At 34.1% G+C, this 24678-nt stretch overlaps 1 protein-coding gene and 1 pseudogene across 2 annotated transcripts in view; one reads left to right on the forward strand and one right to left on the reverse strand.

The window, feature by feature from the left end:
- Positions 1-9074, reverse strand: part of LOC145260438 (uncharacterized) — a 138295-nt gene extending 129221 nt beyond the window's left edge. The window contains exon 1 of the mRNA XM_080118452.1: positions 8019-9074. Within this exon, the coding sequence (XP_079974578.1) occupies positions 8019-9074 (1056 nt within the window). The remainder of the gene's footprint in view (positions 1-8018) is intronic.
- Positions 8583-11246, forward strand: LOC145260442 (14-3-3 protein epsilon pseudogene; annotated as a pseudogene). The gene has a single exon (XR_013864294.1). The product of XR_013864294.1 is annotated as a 14-3-3 protein epsilon pseudogene (transcript).
- The last annotated feature ends 13432 nt before the right edge of the window (positions 11247-24678 follow it).

A 24678-nucleotide genomic window follows, 5' to 3' on the forward strand; every position in this document is an offset into this window, starting at 1 on the left:
GTGTGCCTCTTTTGGGGGAACTAGTTTTCCCACATTTAAAACATCAGTGTCTAACTCATGGGGAGGCAAGTAAATAACTTTTTTTTTTTTTTTATATAATTGATTTCTATCTATATATATATAGAATTTTTTTTTTTTAATTTTTTTTTTATACATGGCGGGGGGGGGGGGCACAACTTATCAAGGCCCGAAAAAAGTCAATGTGTGCTGCTTGTTCAACTTGCGAAGGGTGTTTATTCCGGAAGTCATGGGGGAGGTGATACTAAGAAAATGCCTTTCAGAATTACCACCCCAACTTCCATGTTAAAAACAGCTTTCAGAATAAGCACCCCCTAACTTCCCCATATTAAGAACGAAATAAAGACCCTTTGCAGGTTGGAAAAGCAGCGCACATCGCCACATTGCTGGTTATGTTGGGCGAACATCCTTGCATCTTTTGACTCGTATAAACCAGCATGTTCCATCGAAGATCAGACAAGGGAGGATGGGGGTCTGGTAGTCTCCCTCCTTCTGCAGCCTTGGACTCTGCTATTGGCCAGCATTTGGTTGACAACCCATGCTGTGCCGATAGATATAAAATTGAATGGTTCGAGGTACTACATAGAGCGGACTCCAGAAACCATTTAAAGATTTTGGAGTCTGTCTATTGCGGTGCGGAAACCTTTGTGCCGGCAGAAAGAAACATCTAACGCATTGTTTCTCTTTGGGGAACTGTGAATCTTTTCTCCCCCCCCCCCTCGTTGTGCCATTATTTTAATCATTTTTTAAACGTTAAACTTTATTTTGGTGTCCCCGTAATTTTTGGCACATTCAATAGTTCCCCATCAGAACTCTTTACTTTCGACATAGTATTATTATTTTACGCTATTGATTTTCTCCTGATGAGATGATAGCTGAAAGCGCTCTCGAGAGACTTCCGCCCATTATATTTAAAACTATATATATATATATATATATATATATATATATAGCGGAGGTACCTGACGTTGCCCAGGTGTTTGGAGGTGTGTGTTGGGGGGTGGGGTAAAGAATAAGCAAAGTAATAACCCTGCTTAAATTTCTTTAAAAAAATAAATTAAAAAATCAGAAAAACCAAAATAAAAAACAGCATACGAACATAAAAAAAATACATCTGATAACTCGGATTAAACGTGCAATCTTATAACGACATTGTCACTTCATCCATTGTGCTATGGACGTGTGGGCGAATGTAGGTCGGATTTTATAATATTTAAACGAATTCAAGGTACGTCTTTTGCGCATGTTGACGCATGCGTAGAAACCATCTTGTCATGAAGGAACAATTTTTTTCCACCCCTCCAAGGGTCCGGTTGAGGGTGAAGGAATGAATGTTTTTGGCCAATTTTTCGATATTTGTCGTCAGGTTTGAGCTGGAAAATGATACCAATCTGTTGAAAGTTTTTGCGAGACATACAAACACACATTTTCGCTTTTATATATAGACTAGCGGGGGTACCCAGCGTTGCCCGGGTGTTTTCAGGTGTGTGTATAGGGGGGGGGGGATAAATAATAACCCTTAAACGATATTAAAAAAAAATTAAAAAATCGGAAAACCAAATCAAAAACAGCGAAAAAAAAATTTTAAAAAAAATTTAAAAAAAAATAAACGCTGTGTGTATGGGGGGGGGGGGAGTAAACTAAAGAAAAATAAAGAAACGTTGCCCGCGTGTCTAAAGATGTAAAAGAAAAAAAAAATAGTTTTGGTCGTGAGGCTGGATTGAACCCGGAACGCGGAGGTGAAACTAACTCCAACCACTTAACTGTGTAGGCCAAGAGTAAGAGGAATTGATTATAAAATAAGGGTTATAAAGCGAGTGAAAGAGGTTTGATTGCCAGATAGCCACTAAATGAGGTCATCGCGGGAGCGTTACGAGATGACGTAGCAGTATTTCGTTTCCTGTCTAGACATCTCTCTATCTGTCTCTCTCTCTCTCTGTTTGCATTTGTGTATGTGTGTCTCTCTCTCTCTCACTTTGTCTTCCTTACTCTAAAGACTGGAAAATGGCGTCTGGCTGTAAAACTTTTGTAAAAACTTCGATCGTTAATATTTTTTGTAAGCATATTTTTTTTTTTTACTTCACATTTTTGGCTTGTTATTTTTCGTTTAACTATCGTATCTCACTATTTTGAATGTGCTAATAACTTTGGTAACGTTGCCATAGCGTAGAAGTTCATAGTTTAGCTTGTGTAAGGGTTATTTTCTTTTTTACCGATAACATGTTTTTTTAAATTCATACTGCCTTTAGAGCTGGCTGACGTCAAGATCGCGTGACATGACTCAGCGGGTTTTAAATACAAGTTGACCCAAAATAAACGGCCCCGTGTATACTTTATGTAGAAGAGTTGGCGCCAGTATTTTTGGGGGCAGTTATAAATAGATTTAAAAATATGAAATGTTTAACATTAAAATGTCACTTTTTTGGGGGAGACCCCCCCCCCCCCTGCAGAAAATCTCTCAGTTGACGCACTTCTGATGGTCCTTTTGGGCTAATTTTTCGTCCGGAGGGTAGGGCTTTAATATGATACCAAGTTTGTGAATTTTTGTTCCATCGGTCAAAAGTTTTTAGCAGACACACATACATACATTTTCGCTTTTATATATATACTAGCAGGACTACCCGGCGTTGCTCGGGACCGTATAAACAATGAAAAAACAAAAGCAGATATTGAAAATATGTTTTATTCTTAGGGGAGAGGAATGTTTCATCTCAAGTTTTAGCGTTACAAACAAACATTTGTCTTTTATATATATAATGACAGGTTTTTTGGGGGCCCCCCCTCGAAGATAACTGATCAGTTGACCAACTTCTAGTGGTCTGTTTGATGTGAAATTTCGATATTTGTCATCCGGGTGATTGGGCTTCGATATGATACCAAATTTGTCAAGTTTGGTTCTGTCTTTCAAAAGTTTTAGCGTTACAAACAAACATACATACACACAGACGTTTGGCTTTTATATATATAGACTAGCAGGGCTACCCGGCGTTGCTCGGGACCGTATAAACAATGAAAAAACAAAAGCAGATATTGAACATATGTTTTATTCTTAGGGGAGAGGAATCTTTCATCTCAAGTTTTAGCGTTAATGACAGGTTTTTGGGGGCCCCCCTCGAAGATAACTGATCAGTTGACCAACTTCTAGTGGTCCGTTTGACGTGAAATTTCGATATTTGTCATCCGGGTGATGGGGCTTCGATATGATACCAAATTTGTCAAGTTTGGTTCCGTCTTTCAAAAGTTTTAGCGTTACAAACAAACATACATACATACATACATACACACCGATTTTTGCCTTTTATATATATAGAAGATATATATATATATATAAGATATATAGATAATTCAAAAGCAGTCTGAAGCATTCCATACGTTGCTATGGCATTTTCTCTAAGTTTAAAACAGAATTTTATTGCATATCGTTCTTTTAAAGCAATGGTTCTCAACCTTTTTTTTTAATCATAACTTTTTCTTAATGTATTTTGGTGAACCCTTGTAGCTTATTTTATTTTTCAGTAATGTAAAGAAAACCAAAGAACATATATCAACAGTTTATCTTGAAGGAAGACTGAACCAATATTAACGTTACATATACCATGGGGGTCCACATGGACCCCGGTCGAGAACCATTGTTTAAAATATCCTCACATCCAGATTGCATTTTTGAAATGCACCAGTTGTGACAACCAGTCTTTAGTAGTGTGTATTCCAATTCCTGCTGTAGCTGTTCGTTTAAACCCGAAATCAAATAACTGACCAATTTTTATAAGATATAGCAATAACATACAAAATTTTCAAGAATCTACGACAATTTTAAATGCTTGTACAACAAAGAGTCTAGAAACTTAAAGCCACCTCGTACCTTATATAGACATTTTGTGTTAAGTCATTTTTATTTCACTTTGTCTTCGTTCCAACTTTTTACTACCTAGCTTACGAATGCCATGTTGGATTTATGCCAGTGTATCCCCTAATAATTTAAAAAGTGTCTATTATTTCATACGCAATACTAAATTGATTTTTAACAAAGATGTTTACTGAATGTCACGATAAAGAAAAAGGACATTTTTAACAATAAAGGGGGGGGTTAAAAAATATACAACAAATTGTAAAGTGGACTTAAAAGTTTACTGAATCAAAGACTAGCGCTGAATTTATAACACCACAGGACGACTGGTGTTCCACTTATTCCCAACCTGTCTCATCAGTCATTCCCATTCTCTACATGCCCTGCCACCTTACAACTGCACTACCGGTGTTTTGTGGTCACTTGTTTGAAAAGTTCTGTCTAATTGGGAGTTAGTCCTCGCATTTATGGAGAGAATGGTCTTTGTGGCCGTGTTACTCTCATGCTGCATCATGGGATCAGACTTGTTGGTTTGTGTCTGATCGGGTCTTGGTTATCCACTTCCATATCTGTGGCAGATGTGTCATCTACCATCATTACATCATCTTTTACACATCCATCCTCTTGTGTATGTCACACGGGAATACACTGTCCTCCATTCTTGACCTTTGGGGGAGGTGATTAAAGGAGTGGTTGCATGAGCAAATCGGGCATACCCATGATAGGTTGGATCTTCCAGAAGAAACAACGATTGCATAGTGTGATTCTGCCGCTTCTATCCAACCGTATTGTCTATTACCCATGGTCTCGACAACTCTCCCATTTTTGTCCATCGTCTTCCATCCTTTTAGCGCATTGAGGTGTGATGTCCTCCCACACCCTTCACACGGTTTCTTTTGAGGGGTTCTGGTTTCCTCCCTTTCCCCGAGATGGTTCCTCCTCATACATTACTGAGCCAAACATCGAACGCCCATTTAGGCTGCTATGCAATGAGGAGTTGACATATCCATTGTCTGTAGACTAAACAGTCTGTGGAATTTCTGTTCCACTGTTGCCAATATATTGGCTTCTGTCAACAACTAGCACTGGTATTATTTTTGCAAGTCCAGCTATGAGTTGGCTAGCCACCATGTCCTCAGAATAGCTTATAGTTAGTCTGCAGCTCTCGTTAGAACACTGGACAGTAAAATTGCAAAACCATGCTTGGGACCAAAGCTTTGCTAAAACTTTTTCCCTGACCTGTTTCATCAGTTGTTTCGATTCTCTACACAAATGTTACCAACCGCAAACTACTCTTCTACCTACTTGGACGTGTTTTAAAGTGTTTTTATTTTGTTTATACTTTAAAAACTAATCTCAAGTTCGTTGAATTAGAAAAACAAAAGCGATCTTTAACAGCCATTTTGACGTTCGATAATTGCTCAAAAAGTGAGATAATAAAATACTGAAAAAAAAAAAAAAATGTAATGTTCTACGAATATTTTGTAGAATTTACGATTTTTGAACAATTATTGAGTTCAAATGACTAACGAAACCGCCATTTTTCATCATTCGAACTAAATGAGGATAGTTATTACTTTTGTTGCAAATCAAACAAACGCTTTAAAATAAGCTAAAACAAACTTATCCAAGCAGGTAGAAATAAAGATTTTGATAACTTTTTTTTTTTTTTTTTTTTTTTTAAATCATTTTTGCTTCGTTTGGTTATTGTTAAAAAAAAAAAAAAAAAAAGAAAAGAAAATGCCCTGACAAACAATTTCACTCTAAACAACAGATATTGAAATGGTTAGCTCCCAAGAGGATTGCCAAATCCTCTAACTACTTTTATCGGTTTTTCACAGCAGTGACAGAGCAAATTAAAATTTGTATAAGGCAGATTATTTTGTATATATTAATTTGGTTTCTTTGTGTGTGTGTGTGTGGGGGGGGGGGTATTACCTGAACTTAGGGTTCCTATTTACAATGTCTCCCCACAGGACAGAGTTAGACACCAGGGTCGTTTTTTAATGTGGAGAAAAGGAACAAAAATAAAAATTGTCTCAGTCGTGAAAGATTTCTCTTCCACTGACAGAGAACAACAAATTAAAGTTCAGCATCTGAAGAACAGATACTACACTTTGATCTTGTCCCGAAGGCCAAGTAACATTTTACCTGAACTTAGGGTTAGTCGTAGAGTATGTTTTGTAAGAAACAAAAAAAAAAAAAAAAAATCTATTTATTTAAAATGAAATATTACAAATTACATTTAGGTGACTGAAAATAGAAAATTGCGAAAAGTAATTTACCATTCAGTAGAGTTTGAACTCCGTGCAATACAAAGTACGCTCATAATGAACTTTTAAGCTTTAAAATAGCTCTCAATTGAAGCATTCTAATTAAATAAGTTAGTTCTATAATAATTTGGTTTAATGACCAAACAATACGGTAATAATTAGGTTACATGATCACAATATTAGGTTCTTTATGATGTACGTACCTGTACAGAACGAAAATGTCAGCTTCCAAAAATCATAAATTGATCAAATATTTTTTTAGATATAAAAACATCATTTTGTAATTATTTTAATAGTAAATCGTAGCCATTACAAGGCTGATTGTGATATCTAGTTCGAATTGATTTTTCTCTCTCCCTTTATGGGTTTGTATTATACAGAGATACGAAAAAGTTGTCAAATAACGAATATATAACAAATAAATGTTACCAAAGGCAAGATAAGTTACTTACCTACCTAACTGGATAAGTTTTTAGGGTGCTTGTGCATTTTTGCCTCCGCGTTATTTTTAAAGTTTTTTTTAGGTTAAATTCCAGTGTCACCATACAAAACACCCTCCCTATGTTAATAATGGCTTTCAAAAATTTTATTATTTCAGCACGGTGGTAAAAGATCACAACTACTGTTTTTAGTGTTTTATTTAATGTCAAATATTTATTCGGTTCGAAAAACGAGTAATGCTGAACGCTGCCGGAGAACAAGAAAAGATGGCCGTGCGTGCTCTCCCGTGCTGTTCTTCTTCAGATGCTGCGGTTTGCTGCACTTCAATTTCTTGTTCTGTCAGAGAAGTCCTTCACGACTGAGACAATTAATTTTTGTTCCTTTTCTCCACGTTAAAAAACGACCATGGTGTCTACCTGTCCCGTGGGAGGCATTGTAAATAGGAACCCATCCAATAAATGTTACTGTGACATGGGGAGGTTGGGTGTGTTTATTTCCGAAAGCCGTTCTTAACATGGGGATGTTGGGCGTACTCTCGTATAAAACAGAAATACAGATTTTTTTTTTCTGGAAGGACAAACAAAAAACTTTCTAATACACAAAATATGCGCATACAACAATGGCCACCACTTATAACAAATAATTACGTTGCAATATACTCGGAAAAAATACTTATTTGCGGAAATTTTAAATGCGATATTCGTTTTTAGCACATCCGAAAACCTGTAAAAACGTTTTAAGGTAAGTTTTGTGACGTTGGTCTACCAAGCCACAAGTACCGTTAAATTATCAGTTGTTATGAAACAACAATTTGGGAAATTCTTAACCAGATTGGGTTACCCAATCTGGTTAAGAATTTTTTTTGCTTGTTGAAAGATAACGAAGTTGATCAATTATTAAATAAACATGCATGAAGCTTTAACATTTAAAATGTCAAACAAATGAAATCTGGAAAATAATCTAAGTTTTTGTTTTAGCAAGTAATCTAAAGATTGTAAATAATATTTAATATTAAGCAGAATACCGAATGTGCTGAAATTCGGTTATCTATGTTTACGCTCCCGACAAAACATGAAGGCACCAAGTTTAGATGTAATAAACTTAAAAAAATATCACTTCAAAGTCAAAAACTTTGAAATGATAGAGTCTTAGATGGATAGATTCCAAATCAGAAAACGTCAATTTTCCCCCATTAGGTCACAAACATTGTTCATGGAAAAGAGAAGTGAGCGTTAAGAGGCTGACGAAAGTAAATCAAAGATCAATTTTCTATTTAGAAATATATTCTTAAAAGGGAAAGGGGTATTTTCTCACCTAAAATATGCAGCAAAACTTTAACTGAAAAATTCGATCTAAAAATAGAGCACGGTTCGTAAACTGCATAAGTATCAAGTATAAAAAATGCATTCAATTATGAAAAAAAAAAAAATCACTTATACCTTTGTAAGTTGGGCAGTAATTATGTAAACTTTGTGTTCGTTTGTTACGATGACGGGAAACCAAGATGAAGATGCTGGCCCAGGTGATGAGGCTTCTCGACTTGGAATAGCTGATAGTTGGGAAATTCCGATTCTGATATTAGGAAATAACTGAAAACATCGAGTTAACTTTCCGGCATGGAATTCTATCAGGTAACCATCACAGACAACAGCTAAAAGGCGAATATTCAATAAGCCGGAATTATCCGAGCGAACTTTAACTTCGGGTTTGCTAGTGGTGCAAGCTAATACGTGAACATGTTGGACGGTCGCCAAATAAGGTTCGGGTAGTATTTGTGAAATATCCACATTTTTGAAGGAATCCACTGGGATTATAAATTCAGTAGCAAAGGAGGTTTCCTTACCTGTCGCAACATTTATTCTACGTCCGACGACAAGTGAGAGTCCTCGAAAATGATGATAAAATACTAAAGGAGAAGTTTCCTTTACTTCTTGAAAATGTGATAATCTGTCATCAGGTTCATCTGACAAAGGGTGGGATTTTAAGGAAAGCCGACAAACGTCGCCGAATAAACAACTGGCCACATGAAGATGGGAATTGTTCACCCATATTATACCAGGGCCATCTATCAGTCGAGGTTTATTGGAATGGTCAAAGGACGGCATTTGGTAACTTTTAGAAACTTTAACATACTTTAGAAGAACCAACTTATCATGATAACTCGTCACAATAAGAAACGAAACCTGTTTTTGTTTGCAAGAACTAATAAGTGCACAAACGATATTTTTGCCAGTGTTAATTTCGATTATGTTTCTGGCATCCAGTATTGTCCATTTCGATGCAGTAGGAAGTGCGGGGAGGGAAAGAGTTTGTTGGGAAAAGCCGACTATATTCAAACTAGGGTTATTGAATGCGACAATGTTTTCCTCACTTCCACCTGCTGATCGCCTAGAAATATTAAAAACTTGGTCGACAATGTCTTTCTCATTGTTCGTGAGCCGAAAACGATGTATTAAACTATCGCCAGTTGTTATTAAATACTGGGTAAGGGCCATTTAAATAAATAAAATTAACAACAGTCGATTGTTTTTGGTAGAAGGTTTGTATTTAGATTTAAAAATGGGTTGGGCTAAGAAGGAGGGGGGTTAGTTGGCGCGAGATTAAATTTTGCGCGTAAATTTGCGTCACGCGTTTCCGGCTAAAAAAAGAGCAAGGGCAGATAACTCGTTGAAGAAGTCGACGAAGAAGGAAAAGAAAAGACAAGGGCAGATAACTAGTGGAAGAAGGAGAAGAAGAAAAGGAGGAAGAAAGCGACTTTATAGAAAAAGAAGATCGGAAAAGCCGTCGTCGAGGCGCATTTTTTATTCCGCGAATCAGTGATCAGAAATGGGGGACAAAGACGAACTCCTTTACAGGGCCAGACTGGCTGAACAAGCCGAAAGATACGAAGAAATGGTGGAGAGCATGAAAACCGTAGCCGACAAAGGTTCAGAGCTATCGGTAGAAGAACGTAATCTTTTATCGGTGGCTTACAAGAATGTCATAGGTGCTCGGCGGGCCTCTTGGCGAATAATCTCCAGTATGGAGCAGAAGGAGGAGTCGAAAGGGAATGAACAACGGGTTCCTGTGATTCGCGACTATCGGAAAAAGATTGAGGCCGAACTGAAGGACATTTGTACTGACGTCCTTAAAGTCCTCGACGAGACGCTGCTTTCTAACGCTACTACTGGCGAGTCTAAGGTGTTCTACTTCAAAATGAAAGGAGATTACCACCGCTACTTGGCCGAATTCGCCACCGGTAACGATAGGAAACAAACCGCCGAATGTAGTCTTCAAGCGTATAAGGCGGCTAGCGATATAGCGACTACCGAGCTACCGCCAACCCACCCGATCCGACTCGGCCTGGCACTTAATTTCTCCGTTTTCTACTACGAGACCCTTAGCAATCCGGAACGGGCCTGTCGGCTCGCCAAGGCGGCCTTCGACGATGCCATTGCTGAGCTGGACACGTTGAGCGAGGAGAGCTACAAGGATTCCACGCTTATCATGCAACTTCTCCGGGATAACCTCACCCTGTGGACATCTGACATCCAGGCCGAGGAAGCTGCCGAGCAGAAGAGCGAACCAAAGTCGGAGCAGCAAGATGGGGCCGAACCAACCCCGGCCGAGGCCCAATCTTAAGCTTCTAAACTTTTTTTTTAATTTCTTTCTTCCAACCTCTATTCTTTTCGCCCTCTTCTACACTCGATCTATTGTCGTTTCTTAAAAAAAAAAAACTAATTCTTGCTACTATTAGTAAGTAGTAGTAAGTCTACTTTGAACTATTATTACACACACGTTAAGTAAAAATAAAAAAAAGAAAAGAAAAAAATGTAGTTTAGCTAAATTCTTTGCTGTTGCTAATATTCTTCTGTTGCTGAATTGTATTGTAGCCATTATCAGAAGCCACGGCTACTTCAGCAAAGAAGGGGAAAAAGACGAAATATTAAGGATTAAATGTAGTATTGTCTTTACTTCATAATTTCATCGTTTTTTGCTGTAATGTTCTGTAATGCATTCATGTTATCTGTATAAAAATAACGAAAATATAATGTGTGTGCCGTTATTCCTATTAAACAAAAAAAAAACGTTAGCCATCCAATTTGTAGGACAAGTGCCGAACGATGGTTCTCTGAATTTTCCTCCTACGACGGTTTTTTTTTTTTTTTTTTTTACTTAGCGCTTTTTATTAATTTCTATTGTTCGTCCTTTTCGGGATGAAGAAAATTAAATTTATTTCATGAGAAAAAAATTAGTGCGCCCATCCATACAGCAGGATCTAAAATAATAAAGAAGCTCCCTTGTGTTCTAAAAAAAATAAAAATAAAATAAAAAAATATATATAACCGCGGCATTAAGTTAACGTATTCCATTTTGTTACGATCCAAAAATATTTAATCTTAAAATATATCTTTCGCCGGGTTTTCTTATTACGGGCGGGTAAATATAATAGAGCATCTAACGAGGGCGTGGCAGGTGCATACAATTATATATTAAAAAAAAAAATGCTATAAAAATCATCTAACTTAAAATATATATTCATCTTGTATCGTCTTTTTTATACTAAAAAACTGCATAATTTTTAATTTAAAATTAAATCCATAAAATGGATTATTTTCTCTAGGCTAAAAGTTAGTATTTTAATTTTAAAACGAGTAGTGTCATTGAGTTAATTGAAAAAACAAAAACCTGTTAAAATATAAAAAAAAATAAGGGGCCCGAATGAAACCAGCATTTTTTATTTGTTTGGCTTTTCATTTCATCGGAGCTTTTTTTGTCATCGGTATATTTAAATGTTTCCCATTATAAAGCTTTAAAAAAAAAAAAAACGTTCTCATTATGTGCGTCACGGTTGACTACTATAAGTAAAAGTTGTAATAAACATCTAATCTGACCTATGACAACTCCTAATTTTCTTTGCTATTAACATGAGTAATGTTAAATCTGCTTTTACTAATAAAATGTATTTTTCATTTATTCCATTTTTGACAAATTCATTAATTTTAATTCCTTTCGAAATCTTAGTTTATTTTTAATTATGATTTCAAAAGCATCTTTTAGACAATTTCTACTGCCGTGTAAAAGAAAAGAAATAAATACCATTCATTAAAGAATAATTCAAACTTGTTTCTCTTAATTTGCTTTTGTCTTCGTTTTTAAATGGAACCTGTTTTCTCGTTTAATCTCTAATTTTTATTAACAAATTAAATTTTAACTTCGATGCGTGTGATTATTATAATTATGGCTCATGACAAGGCGTCGTCATAGTAGTGGTGTTGGTGTACTACCTATACAAAACGCTTTTTTTATATTTTGTTAATCTTTTATTTATTGAAATCTAATTCTACTTGAAACTGTTTTATTTTGTGTCTTGCTTCGGTTTAGGTGTGTGTATATATATATATATATATAATATATATATATTATATATGTTTCTGTTATTCTGTAGAAATGGCACCTCTCCTCTTCTGTCGCCTCCGCTGCCGCTGCGAAAACACTTGCTTCTCCACTGCTGCTATTTGGCAGTTGTGTGTATGGCGGAGAAAAGAACGCACCGACCACGACCCGTCCTCATCGTTTTCATTGTATCAGTTATTTGTAACCCCCCCCCCCCATAAAGCCTGCTATGTCATTTGGTCGCTCTTTCTACCTGTAACCTGCTAGTAATTTAATACCGTTTGTTCTTTTTAATCCGTAAAAATTCCGTTATAAACGTTCGTGCTAAAATTCATTATTCGGACTACTATTCTCGTCTTAGTTATCTCTGCAACGTTTCGGCCGATGTAATCTCCGACCTTAGGTGGATCTTCTCGAATCTTTGGGAACTTGGTTTAACTTTGTTATAAGTACAGAATTTTGAACTGAACCCTTTATTTAATCTACTGGATAAGATTGTTCTGGAAACGTTGCGAATAAAACAGACAAGCTGAAAATAGTAGTTTGAATTAGCGATTTTCAACTCTTAATTGCGGAATGTTTTTCTTAGTCGTTTCATTGAACTTGAATGTCTTGATTTAAAATTCAAGATTATAACTTTTTTTTTTCCTGACACAAATAAGTAACGAATTTATTAATACTAGTTTCTTTATCTTTCTACATTTTACGGGGGGGGGGTATTTTTAATGGGAAAATTGTTTCATATGAAATTGAATTTTTATGTCAATATCTAATTCAATAATCGAGTAATCAATGACTAAAATGTTTAATTTATTGAATCTTATTGAACTCGTTCAAATTAATCTTTTCATTTATAAATTGGTTGAAAAAAATCTAAGTTGCTTCTCCCCCCCCCCCCCACTGGATTTCGTATTTAAGCGGACACTTTCGATCTACGTTTTCTTTTTGTTAATTAAATTCAACCAGTCTTCGTTTGTCCAACTTGATTATTTTAAATCTAATTTCGATTTTATTTTCAAAGAATCAGAAACTCGCACTTGCCTCTCACTATCACCCTTTAATCAATATTGCATGACATTTTTTTTTCTCACCATAATTTCTCTTTAGAATAATCGTTTTTGTATTTTACGCTACATTCTGTACCATTTTCATTTCTACGTAACTTGTATGTTTTTAAATTATTCATCTTTTTTACATTGACCATACAGCTTTTTGCGGAATTGAACTGTTGATTATATTCAATTTAGCTGATATTATCTATATCTTGTTTCAATCTTGGCTTTTATAAAATTTGATTCTGGCATTTTTCCATAAAATATCCTTATATATAATTTTTATTTATTTTTTTTTAAGATTGCGTTAATCTTCATAAGTCTGCAATTATTGCATAATATTTCTGGGTAAATGGCGATGAGAATTAAGTTTGGGAAGCTTTTTTTTTTTTTTTTTTTTTTTTTTTTCTGTTCCCCTCCCCTTCTTTGGATCTTTTTTTTTTTCCCCCTCTCTCTCTCCTCTTCTCTATTTGCATCATTGCGCAAGAGCAGATAATCCACGCTAGTTTGTCCGTTTCTATAAATTACTTCCCTTTGCATTGACCTTTTTTGGAAACGCTCGTTTGTCGAGCACCTTTAGTAACACGCGAGAAAAAGTGAAAGCCTAATTTTTAAATTACGAAATTAAATCCATCAGAATGAATTATCTTGAGCAAATTTAATTTTCTAATGGTTAAAAAAAAAATGGATGTGCTGTCCAACATCGAAAGCGTTTAAATTGTATAAAATGCATTTAAATTACATTTCTATAAACCAGTTTTATAACAATTAATAAATGATACTAAAATTTACCTTTTTAAAATCTTCATACAGCCAACAAAGCAAGGGTGATAACTGTTACCAAAGGCAGGCTAAGTTACTCTTCTATATTTTATTTCAAAGTACTTTTACTTTAAAATAGTCAAGTTGGAACGAAAAACAGAATGGTCTCGAGCCTCTAATCGCTCAAAAGTCGAAAATTAAACACTGGCAGAATGTTAGATTTGCCACGATTGGTGATACTTATTGGATGTTCCTATCGGTATTAATTTTCGATTCTCTAGCTATTATCAATGCTCGACTAAGTCTCTTACGAAACGATTGCTTTTGGTTTCACTTGAGTTTAAAAATACAAAACTTATCCATATAGGTAGAATAGTAAGTTAGCTCGTCTTTAGTAATACTGTTTTTATTATTTTTTTTTTTTTCACACTTTTTCTGCTTTGTTGGTTTTCTGTAAAATCACCTACAGTCTTATTTTAAATAACTTTCGAGCAACGTCGGATATGCGTAACTAGTTTTATGACTAAAAAAAATTTGTTAGATTAATTCCAAAATCATGTAATTTTTATAAATAGAATTTGTTTTGTGCTAAGGAGTGGCTTAGCACTCGCCCTGTTGCCACCACATGGGCCTCTTCCATCTTTATCGATTGTTTATAATAATCGGAGTAAATAACTTATTCTCGTAATGGAATCAAATTTTTAAAATATCTTATTTTTCTTTTTAACTTGTACTTTCCTAGTTTATTTAAATATTTTCGTCTCCGCTCTTAAAACTATTAACGGGGTCTCGTCATGAATAGAAGCATATTATCTCTGTCTCCCCTGCTCGCCACTCCCAAAACATCTATGAGCATTGGTTGACATTTTTATCCTGTTGAGAAGAAAACCGACTTAGTAGTAAATCCACTTTCTCATTTCGAATTCTTCATTTTCATAAACTAATGATCTCGTCCACTGTTTGCTTTTCAATTACAATCTTTTTTTTTTTCGAATCAAGATATAAAATTTCTTGTAAAATTTAAAATTTTCCATTTTAAATATAATCGTTTTTAAATTAATGATTCGACCATTTTCTATATCTCGAGTGTCTCTCGTACTTGCGTAATGGTGTATGTTGGTGCTTTTATAGATCGGCCTCCATGGCGGCCGATATTTGACTCCACACGTTAAAATCCGTTAACGACAATGGGACAATGTTAATCCTGGTTTCTGAAACGGAAACGAACTATATATATATATATATAATATATATATATATATATATATATATATATATATATATATATATATATATATTTGTAGCACTGTTTTATTTTTATTTTTCCATGGAGTCGGTTCTTAATTAAAATTCAACCTAATTTGAAAAAATCTTTGCGTATTTGTCATGAACACATTTTTTATATTCCAAACATCATGTAAATTGATCAAATAAATAAAATCAAATTTCATGAGTAAGCAAAAACTAGCGTCGCTATTTCGGAAGGGCAGAGAAGTCCACAATAATTCAAACTTGCAAGGTTGGCATTGTAATGCTACCAATTTTACATTAATTTCTTTAAATTGTTGATTTTTTAATGACATTTCCGTGGCGAGTATGTACACCAAAGATTTTTTTTTTTTTTCTTAATTAGGTTAAATTCTAAATAAGAACCAAATTATTTTCTGGCATGCAGAATTTTTTCTCTCCGTTTCGAAACTTTCATTTTATGCTTGCTTTAACGGAAATCATTAACGGATTTTAGTACCGATCCATTTGGCATGGCTTTTTTTAATGCTTTCTAAATTCTATTTAGTGCTAACAAATTTTCTCATTTTATAATTTTCGGAGTTTTCAAGATTTTTTTCTTTCAAATTTCGAAAATCATTTTTTATGAATGCCTACATTTACGGCAATGTCTTCGTTAACGTCGTGCAGTTTTAGTCGAATCTTTGAAAATATATTTTCTTACATTAAAATTTATTTTATAATTTTCGTATTGTCTATCTTTCATTAACCCAAACACTAACCCTAGGTTCGGGTGGCAATACGGAAAGTAAAATATACTAGGTTTTTAGATGCAGAGATTTTCTTAGGCGTTAACTTTTGTAATTCTCAACCCTATAAATATGCCTTTTTATTTTTCTCTTATCTCGTCAATCTTCATTTTAGGAAATTAATATTTAAAGTTTACAAAGATTCTACAAAAACTGTGCAATGTTAAAAGAATCTAGTTTATTTTCGTTGAACAAGTTGGCATTTGCTTCCTCTCATTCCCCTCCTTTGGGTTGGATTTGACGCTAAGTTTTCATGTTAGATTTCTGCAATTAAATGTACAAAAAAGGAGCAACAATTATGGTCGGCATAACTTTATGCACGCCTCTTCCCTCGCCTTATTGTCTCCCTCTATCTCCACCCTGTCTTAAATGTGTAAGATATATACTGGTCGATTGCATCCCAATGACCAATGGAAAAATATCTATCCACTATCTTTTTCCGGCAAATGCGTATATTTGACATCTCTTCAGAGCCGATCAAATATTTGATCGTCTCTGAAGAGATGCCAATAAACTGAAGACAATATTTTTTGTTACTGGTTGCAAAACATGCGTAAGCTGGAAAGCAAAAAATACAGGCATTTGCCGGAAAAAGAAAATTCCTCTTTGACTTGGATTGTTTCCTTTTGGTTATTGGGATGCAACCAAACGGAATATGATCTGGTCGGAAACATAACTCCGTTATGCTTATCTGAAACAATTTGAACGATGTTTTAAGATATTTTTCATTTTTGTTAGAAAAATCAAAAATATGAAGACATGCCCCCAAAATTTTAGAATGAAAAATATTTGCAAAAATAGAAATTTACAATTTCTTTAAATGTCCCCATTTTATTTTAAGGGTTAAATTGCCCTCATGCCCCTAGCTAATTAAAGGTGCTAAGATTCTCCATAAAATGATGCTATTTTTCTGTAGTAATCCTTAGATGTCGAAAGATTTTCTATTCTAATTTCTTGATCGCTTGTCTTTAGAAATCTCACCATATCTCCCAGGCTGATGTGCAAAAATTTCAATTTGAGCAAACCTGCTTTGCAGCACAACTTTCTACTTAGGATGGTCTCTATCAGATGTACACTTCAGTGGCAATATATCTTGTTTGGGATGAACAAAAGTACAAAAAATAAAAACTAAATTTAGTTGCGCGGATGTTGACAAGAATCTTAAATTGTATTTAATTAAAAAAAAAATAGTTTGAGAATTACAATCCTTGACTGTCTATTATCACTGTCCACCATCTTGCCAAATATCTGAGCAAGTCAACTGGCCATTTTAATTATCTTCCAATAGCTCTACTCTTACAAGGAACACCTTAAATGGTGTAAAGCAACTGACATATCTGTTTATTATTCTAAGGTCACCAGGGAGTTTATTGTAGATGTTTCATTTTGAGGTGTGAGTAATGGTTTCTTGTTGAGCATTTTTTTTATTTATTTTTTTTTTTTTTTTTAATACCACTCCTCTCCCTCTCTATACCAATGTTTGAATGGGCTTGGCCAAATATCTTGTCCATTAATCCTCCCTTTGCAAGTTGTCATATTTTTCTATATGAGAATACAAACAGAAGCCTGAATGTTCTTATGGCATCTTAACTTCAATACTTTTCATTTCAATACAACCTACATTTTAAGCATTTATTCAGTCTTCAAATATTCTAGAAGAAAAAAAACTTGTAATGATGGCACAATTTACATAAACACGTTATTTATTCAGTTTAACTTATAGGGTGTGGGTTCATACCTTTTTGCAATACTGGAATGAACTCTACAACTTTGGTAATCTATAAAGTAAGTTGAAAATTAAAGCTGTGATAAGTATCCATATCACAGACTTATAGAGATTGGTTTTGCATGATAACCTGTTTGTATAATTGGATAACTCGGATGTGAAGAAAGAGTATTTGGATGGCAGAGCTGTTGGATTTTTTTTTTTTTTTTTTTTTTTTTTAATGGATTAGATGGTGCTAGTGTGGTTGCAAGAGTTAGAAGTGGATGAATTAGGATTGATAAACTTTTGCTATATAAATCTGCAAAGCATTATCAGTGTTGACTAACAAGTCATGCGTATGAAGTGTGGTGTATGGCAGTGAAACCTGGCATTGCATATAGAAAAGTATGAATGTGAAGACTTGCTTAGATCAGGAAAAATTTGATCTGAACAGTTTAGGGAGATGTTGGAAATCAATTAAGTCATATAACATGTCGGCATGTAAAATGTTACATCAATCGTTCATCTGGATTCACTAGAATTATTTTGGCATACATCTAAATATTTAATATCCTTTAAAAGGAGGTGTTTATATCCATGTACCGATTCAAGCTTTATTTTTATTTTTTTTCTCCCTCTGGTATTGATATTAAAAGCCTACTTTTTTTAATTTCAAGAATTAAAATGAACTTAATATACTCAGTCATGAATATGCAAGCAACTACATGAAGGTTCACTAATTTACATTTTTTTTTTTTTATAAACGAGCGTTAATTATTATGCATACTTGCATAGAATTTAAAATGAAAACTTTCTAGCCCACAAATACTTGTGCAAAATGTCTACCAAACTCCTTTCTGAATATTTAGTCTACAGTTGAAATTTGATATAGAGGGTGTCTGGATCCGTATCACTTTCAATTTGACTTTTAGTTGGCAAAAATTGTTAAGGGGTTAAAATTATTAACAGAAGCTGTAAGTCCCATTACTTTTGCACATGCGCCAAATTAAACCTTCCTGGCTCGAAGTTGCTTCATGTTTAAATTTTCGTATCCATCTGTCTGTAGTTCAAATGCTAACACTGGAGAGATAAATAACTAATGCTGGGGCAATAGATGTTCTGGTTTTAATTCTAAGGGATGGTACCCAAGTTAATCTTTTGAAATCATTGCTATATATTTGATATATGTAATCATTGCTATATATTTGATATATGTAATCATTGCTATATTGGATAATAATCGATAGAGGATTGGGAGAATTGGCTTTATAAAAAAAAGTCTGCATAAATTAAAATATATCTATGCATATTTACAACTGAGCAATGCTAGGTGGCCTATGTGTTATGCAACAGTATGTAAAGTTGTTTATTTCTTAGTTGATGTTTTTGTTAAATTATGAAAACAAAAAATGTTTCGAAATTGAGATAGATTATTTGGATACAGACAATTTTCTCATTTTGGGTTATTGCTATAATTTTTCAGTCAATGTAAGTGCATCTTTTAAAAAAATTGGGGCAGAAATTAAGACTGAACCCTTATTTAATCCACAATATGTAAACTTTTCTCATTCTGTCAGCTATGACCAGGTAGAAATGTCAATTATTTGTACTTATTAACATCTGTAGTATTGAACCGTCAGCTGGCAATCACTTAGAACAGATTGTTAATGTGTTTAAGGAGGGAATTCCAAAATTTGGAAAAAAATTCCCCTTGCTTAAAACGTGAAAATAACTACCAAATTGAGAATAAAAATTCAAATAAGACGAATGAGATATTTAACATTTTAATTGAGTTTTAAATTGAGTTTATTTAGAATTGTTTTCAAATTGATTTCTTTTCATATTTTTCATGGAATTGATACATTTTAGGATAAACTGGTTAAAATGGCTGATGTTTATAATCTCTATAATTGAACTTTTTCAACAAGAATGAACTATTTTGCTCAAATATTTTCTCCAATATTTAAAGAAAAACTGAAAGCACTATAAATTCCAACTTAAATACATTTCTTTAAGATGAATTAGAAATTATATGAACAATATTTTTTTTTCTTAAAGTACACTTTTTAACACGTTTTAAACAAGACTTTCTGGTTTACTTTCAATCTTGCAGAATTTTATCATAACTCTGTCTATTCTAAATATTGTGTGTGTAAAGAAAATAGTTATTTGTATTTCATAATTTGAGATCGTTTAAATACCAGTATCTGTTAGTTTATTAACTTGAATTTTGTAACTAAGGTTAGAACTTGGACATTTATCATTTTTATTCATTTTTAATTAAAAAGGGTTTCTCTTCAAAAAGAAATCATGCTTTGGTTGAAAAGTAGTTGTTCACTTGATTAAAAGTATGTTTAAAAAAAAACAAAAAAACTTTAAACTTCTGCAATTAAGGACATCAAGTCAAATGTGTTGATTACAAATCTATGGGTAGTTTTGCTCTTAGATCCGTTGTTTAACTGATGCTGCAACGTACGTATAAACAACTTTATATTTGTTAGTCTTTCCCTTTTTTTTTTTTTTTTACTCACAAACTATTGGACCAATCTGGCTGAAATTTTGTATGGATCTTTGTGTACTGAACTATATTCGTTTTTCAATGTACAGTTAAGATTGAGAGCGATTAGTATTTAATGCAAAAATTAGCACTAATTTAACCAAATTCAAACATTTAATTTGACATAAAGCAATCATATGAGATGGACTCAAACTTTTGCACATTTTTAATGTGCTAAAAAGTCTAATCAGTTATTGAAATCAAAATTCTGATCAATTAAGTATCAATATTTTAATAGTTTCTTGTTTGACTAAAATGTGTGCATATTGTGCGCAGTTGATAGAGCAGTATTTCTGCAAATGTTCTGAGCTGAACTAAACCTAAAGTATAAATCGTGCATGTTAACTTGCTATTTTGTATATTACCAGTTGGAACATTTGACTTTGAATATTATAAAACATAATGGCCTTCTTACTGAAAATGAAGGCAGTTTTTTTGTAGATGAAGTTTTGCCAATCGTTTGCATTATTTATAATTTACACAAGATTTTTTTGATTAACTCTTAGGAAATGTTAATGTTGAAATCTTTTTTTTATTTTTTACTTAGGGAAAAATGATTTTTTTTTCTAACTAACGATAAAATGATTTTTACTAAGTTTAATTTCTCAGATTTTTATCTTTTATTTTGTTGCCAACTACTGGAGCTCAAAACAGTCACATTATCTTTATCTGGAGAAAAAATGTACTGTTGTAAATGTAATTTCTAATTGACTTTTTAACTTAGATGCTTTTTTTTTTTTTTTTTTTTTTTTAGTATTAAGCAAAAGCGTTAGGCTATGTTATTTTTCAGATTACGATGTGGAATGCAATGTTTTTCTGGACCCTGGTTATGGAATTTGCCCCCTGCCTTAGTGTTATTTATGTTGTTTGATTATATGCATGTGTATTAGTTACTAATTTTTAATGACGTATCCCGGGTTTCTACTGTATCTAATTCAATAATGGATTTCATAATTATTTTGGTCTTACAACATTGGTTCCTTTGCTCCTTCCTAATGTATCTAAGTGTTCCTTTTCTAACCTTCAACCCATATACTATCGTGTTGCCCAACAATCAGCTAAATTCCAACCCTTTACTGTAGAGTTACTCAGATGTCAAAACTTTCTATTCTAATAATTTATTTCCTCAAACTATTATTAGCCTTTGGAATTCTCTCCGTTTCCCTGCCTGCACCACCACCTCCATGCAGAAATCTAATGTGTACGCACATCTTGTCGCACAATTCCTTAAGATATCTATGAATATGGCTCCTAAATCAATAGCTTTTTACATATCGCTGCTAATATGCTTTGTTTGGGGTGGATGACAACTTTTTTTTTCAAGATACCCATTCGGGCATCTGCTATCATTCCAGCTGGTAATTTTGGCACAATTTGATGTGCCATCCTTGTTTTTATGTTGTTGACCTCGGCGAGGATGATTAATTAATGTGATACTTAGTTTTTGTTACCTGGACAATACTTCATCCTACATTTTGATTTTTGTCTAATACGAGTGTGAGTCACTGCTGTACGGAAACACCTTGACTGGAAGTAGATCGGCATATGTAGAAAAAGTGTAAAAAAAAAAAAAAAAAAAGTCAATTTACACGTACAACTCCGAAGCACAAAAGTTAGTGTTTTTGATAAAAATTATTTTTGTATTTACAAAGTTTACTTTGTGGTTAAAAGAAACTTTTTTTTCTCTGAATGTTGAATTATTTGGTTTACGACTTCAGTGGATTTTAAAGTAAAATGTCTTCCAATCTGAGCTTAAAAAGAAATAGTGGCGCTTTATGATATCAGAATTTTACAATCAAAATATTGAGTTTAAGTGAAACCAATGGTATCTACTGAATTATGTCACAGTAATGAACATATCCAAAATTACAAAAAACGATAAGATAGTTTTCGAAAACAATTAGCGAAAATTGAGTTTTACTACAAAAAAAAAAAGTTTGAATTGTAACAAAGGAGGTAATTATTTTCTGAAAACTTAGGCCAGTATAGCAAAACTCAATGTTTGCTAATTGTCTTTGAAAATTGTTTTAATTAATAATTTTCTACCTCATGGTTTTTCATAATTTCTGGATGCATTCATTACTACGACACAATTGAGTAGATACTGTTAATGGTTTTATTTGAAATTCAATATTTCGATTTTCAAGTTTTGCTCGAATAATGAAATGCAGAAATATTCAAGCAATGGAGAAACTTAGCTTGGTTTCTCTTCAACTCATCTAAAATCCTAACCCTGAACTGTTCAGTTTGCGACAAGCATGGTTTAATTTTGACAATATCTGCTCATTTGTAGAGTTGATGATTTTCATTCTAAATCTGTATGTGAAGTTGGCAAGCTAATCAAGAACCTTGATTCCAGTAAAGCAACTGGCCCTGACGGCATTCCAATTACAGTGCTGAAAAAGCTCCAACCAGAACTTGCTCCCATACTTACAAAACTGTTTAAGCGTTGCCTTAAGAAGTGCTTTTCAGCACCCTGGAAAACCTCATCAGTATGCCTTGAATTTAAGAACTCAGGTGATAAGTCATCTCCCTCTCAGTACAGACCAATAAGTCTCCTGTCTGTCATGAGTAAGTTGCTGGAATCCATATTAAATAGAGAAATAGTCAACCACCTCAGCAGAAATAACCTTCTTAGTGACACACAATATGGTTTCCGTTCTGCTAGATCTACAGCAAATGTGCTAACAGTTATATCTCATAGGATTAGTGAATCTCTCGACAAAGGCTTCCTTTCTAGAACAATTGCTCTTGACATATCAAAGGCCTTTGATAAGGTATGGCATAAGGCCTACTTCACAAGATTTCCAGCTACGGTATTACTGGAAATGTTTTCTCAATTATTAAATCATTTATCTCTGATTGGCTCAGAAGAGTACTGGTTGATAAGCATAAATCAGAGGCCCACAGTATTAATGCTGGGTCCCTCAGTGGTCCATCCTAGGCCCAACTTTCAAAACACATACTTAAATCATTTGTTGACATCTATGCTGATGACACGACCATCTATGGCAACACTTCAAAGGCTGTAAATGACAAAGTTCTCTCTGATTCTCCCTCCTCTGATCTTGAGTGCATGGTACAGTGGGGGAAGAGGTGGCTGGTTACTTTTAATTAATCTAAAACCAAGCTCCTATCTTTACATCATCAACACTCTGACCCCCATCTGGCATCAATTGAAATGGATGACTCTCGTCTTGGAGGCTCCATGTTTTGACAAGCTTCTGAGTTTGACCTTTACTCCTGATCTGAAATGGAACATGTACATCAGGTCTGTTGCCAAGGTCACTGGGAGGATGGTGAGATCCTTCTACCGCTCCAGAAGATATCTCACCACTGATGCAATTCTCTATCTGTATAAAAGCAAAGTATGTCCAAGGATAGAGTACTGCTGCCACATCTGGGCAGGAGCTGCTAAAAACAGCCTATCCTGCCTTGACAAAGTACAAAATAGACTTTTTGGCTTAGTGAAGAATGCACTTTTTTCTTCTCTGCAACCTCTCTCCCACAAAAGAGACGTTGCAAGCCTGTCTTTGTTTTATCATTATTTTCATGGCAAGTACTCGTCTGAGTTCCAATTTCTGCCCCCCCCCCTCACCAATCTTTCACGAAAAACACCTGTCTGGCTGAAACCACTGTAATTAATTTTCCCCACTCTTTATCTGTGCCTAAATCCAAGCGGATTCCATGAGCAGAGCTTCTTTCTTAGAAATGCACACTGTGGAACTCTCTTCCATTTGCCTGTTTCCCACCTGACTACAACTTGGATATCTTCAAGTCCAACATAAACAAATTCCTGATAAACCGCCCTCTTAAGTAAGACACTTTATCAAATCTCCAATACTAACGATTACAACGATACTATCCCATTGATTACTGTACATGCAATAACCCTTATCTCCGAGTGGCTTCTGGGCCTTGATAAGTGGTGGCCTCTCCTTGTAAAAAAAAATACAGTGATGCAGGTGGAAAAATACAATCGATGTGGCCAGAAAAACGAGATTCATGCAGTTCAGGCAGTGTTTTGGGTTATTTTGGTGCTTGTCTAAATAAAATTTCTTGTAAATTTATAGATGGTCATCAAAACCTTTTGAAAACTGTTTTTTAATTTTGCACAAACATTAGTCGTGATGAAAGTCAATGGAGCTTTTTCCAGACTTATTAACCCGTGAAGGGAGACCCTGCATGTTTAGCTTGTTAAATGTGCAAATTGAATGGCGACATCTTAATAGTTTTATTTTCTTATCTTGGTGTTGAAAGCAAACCTCAAATGTTCACTTGATATAAAATTCATGTCTTGTAACTTAGAAAATGGTAAAAAAAAAAATTTTGGTAATTAGGTAGGATCGAACCCGAAGTTGGAAAATAAAATGTGAAAAAAACATGACACGTTAATCACTCGGCCAGCAAGAATGAGTTACTGAAAGAAGTTTGAATTTATTTAATTAAGAAGAGAATTGACAGGTGCCCGCACTAAATGACATCAAGTGGAAGTCGTAGAGTTAACATTTCGTGCGAGCGTTACGACGACGACGTAATCAATAGCTATTCAGCAGTGAACATTTTCTGCGGGACAGTTTTTAATGAGGTCAATAACCCGGTTTGTTTGTT

The sequence above is a fragment of the Euprymna scolopes genome, chromosome 3 (genome assembly GCF_053919585.1).
Source record: "Euprymna scolopes isolate OS-2025 chromosome 3, ASM5391958v1, whole genome shotgun sequence".
Classification (NCBI taxonomy): domain Eukaryota; kingdom Metazoa; phylum Mollusca; class Cephalopoda; order Sepiida; family Sepiolidae; genus Euprymna; species Euprymna scolopes.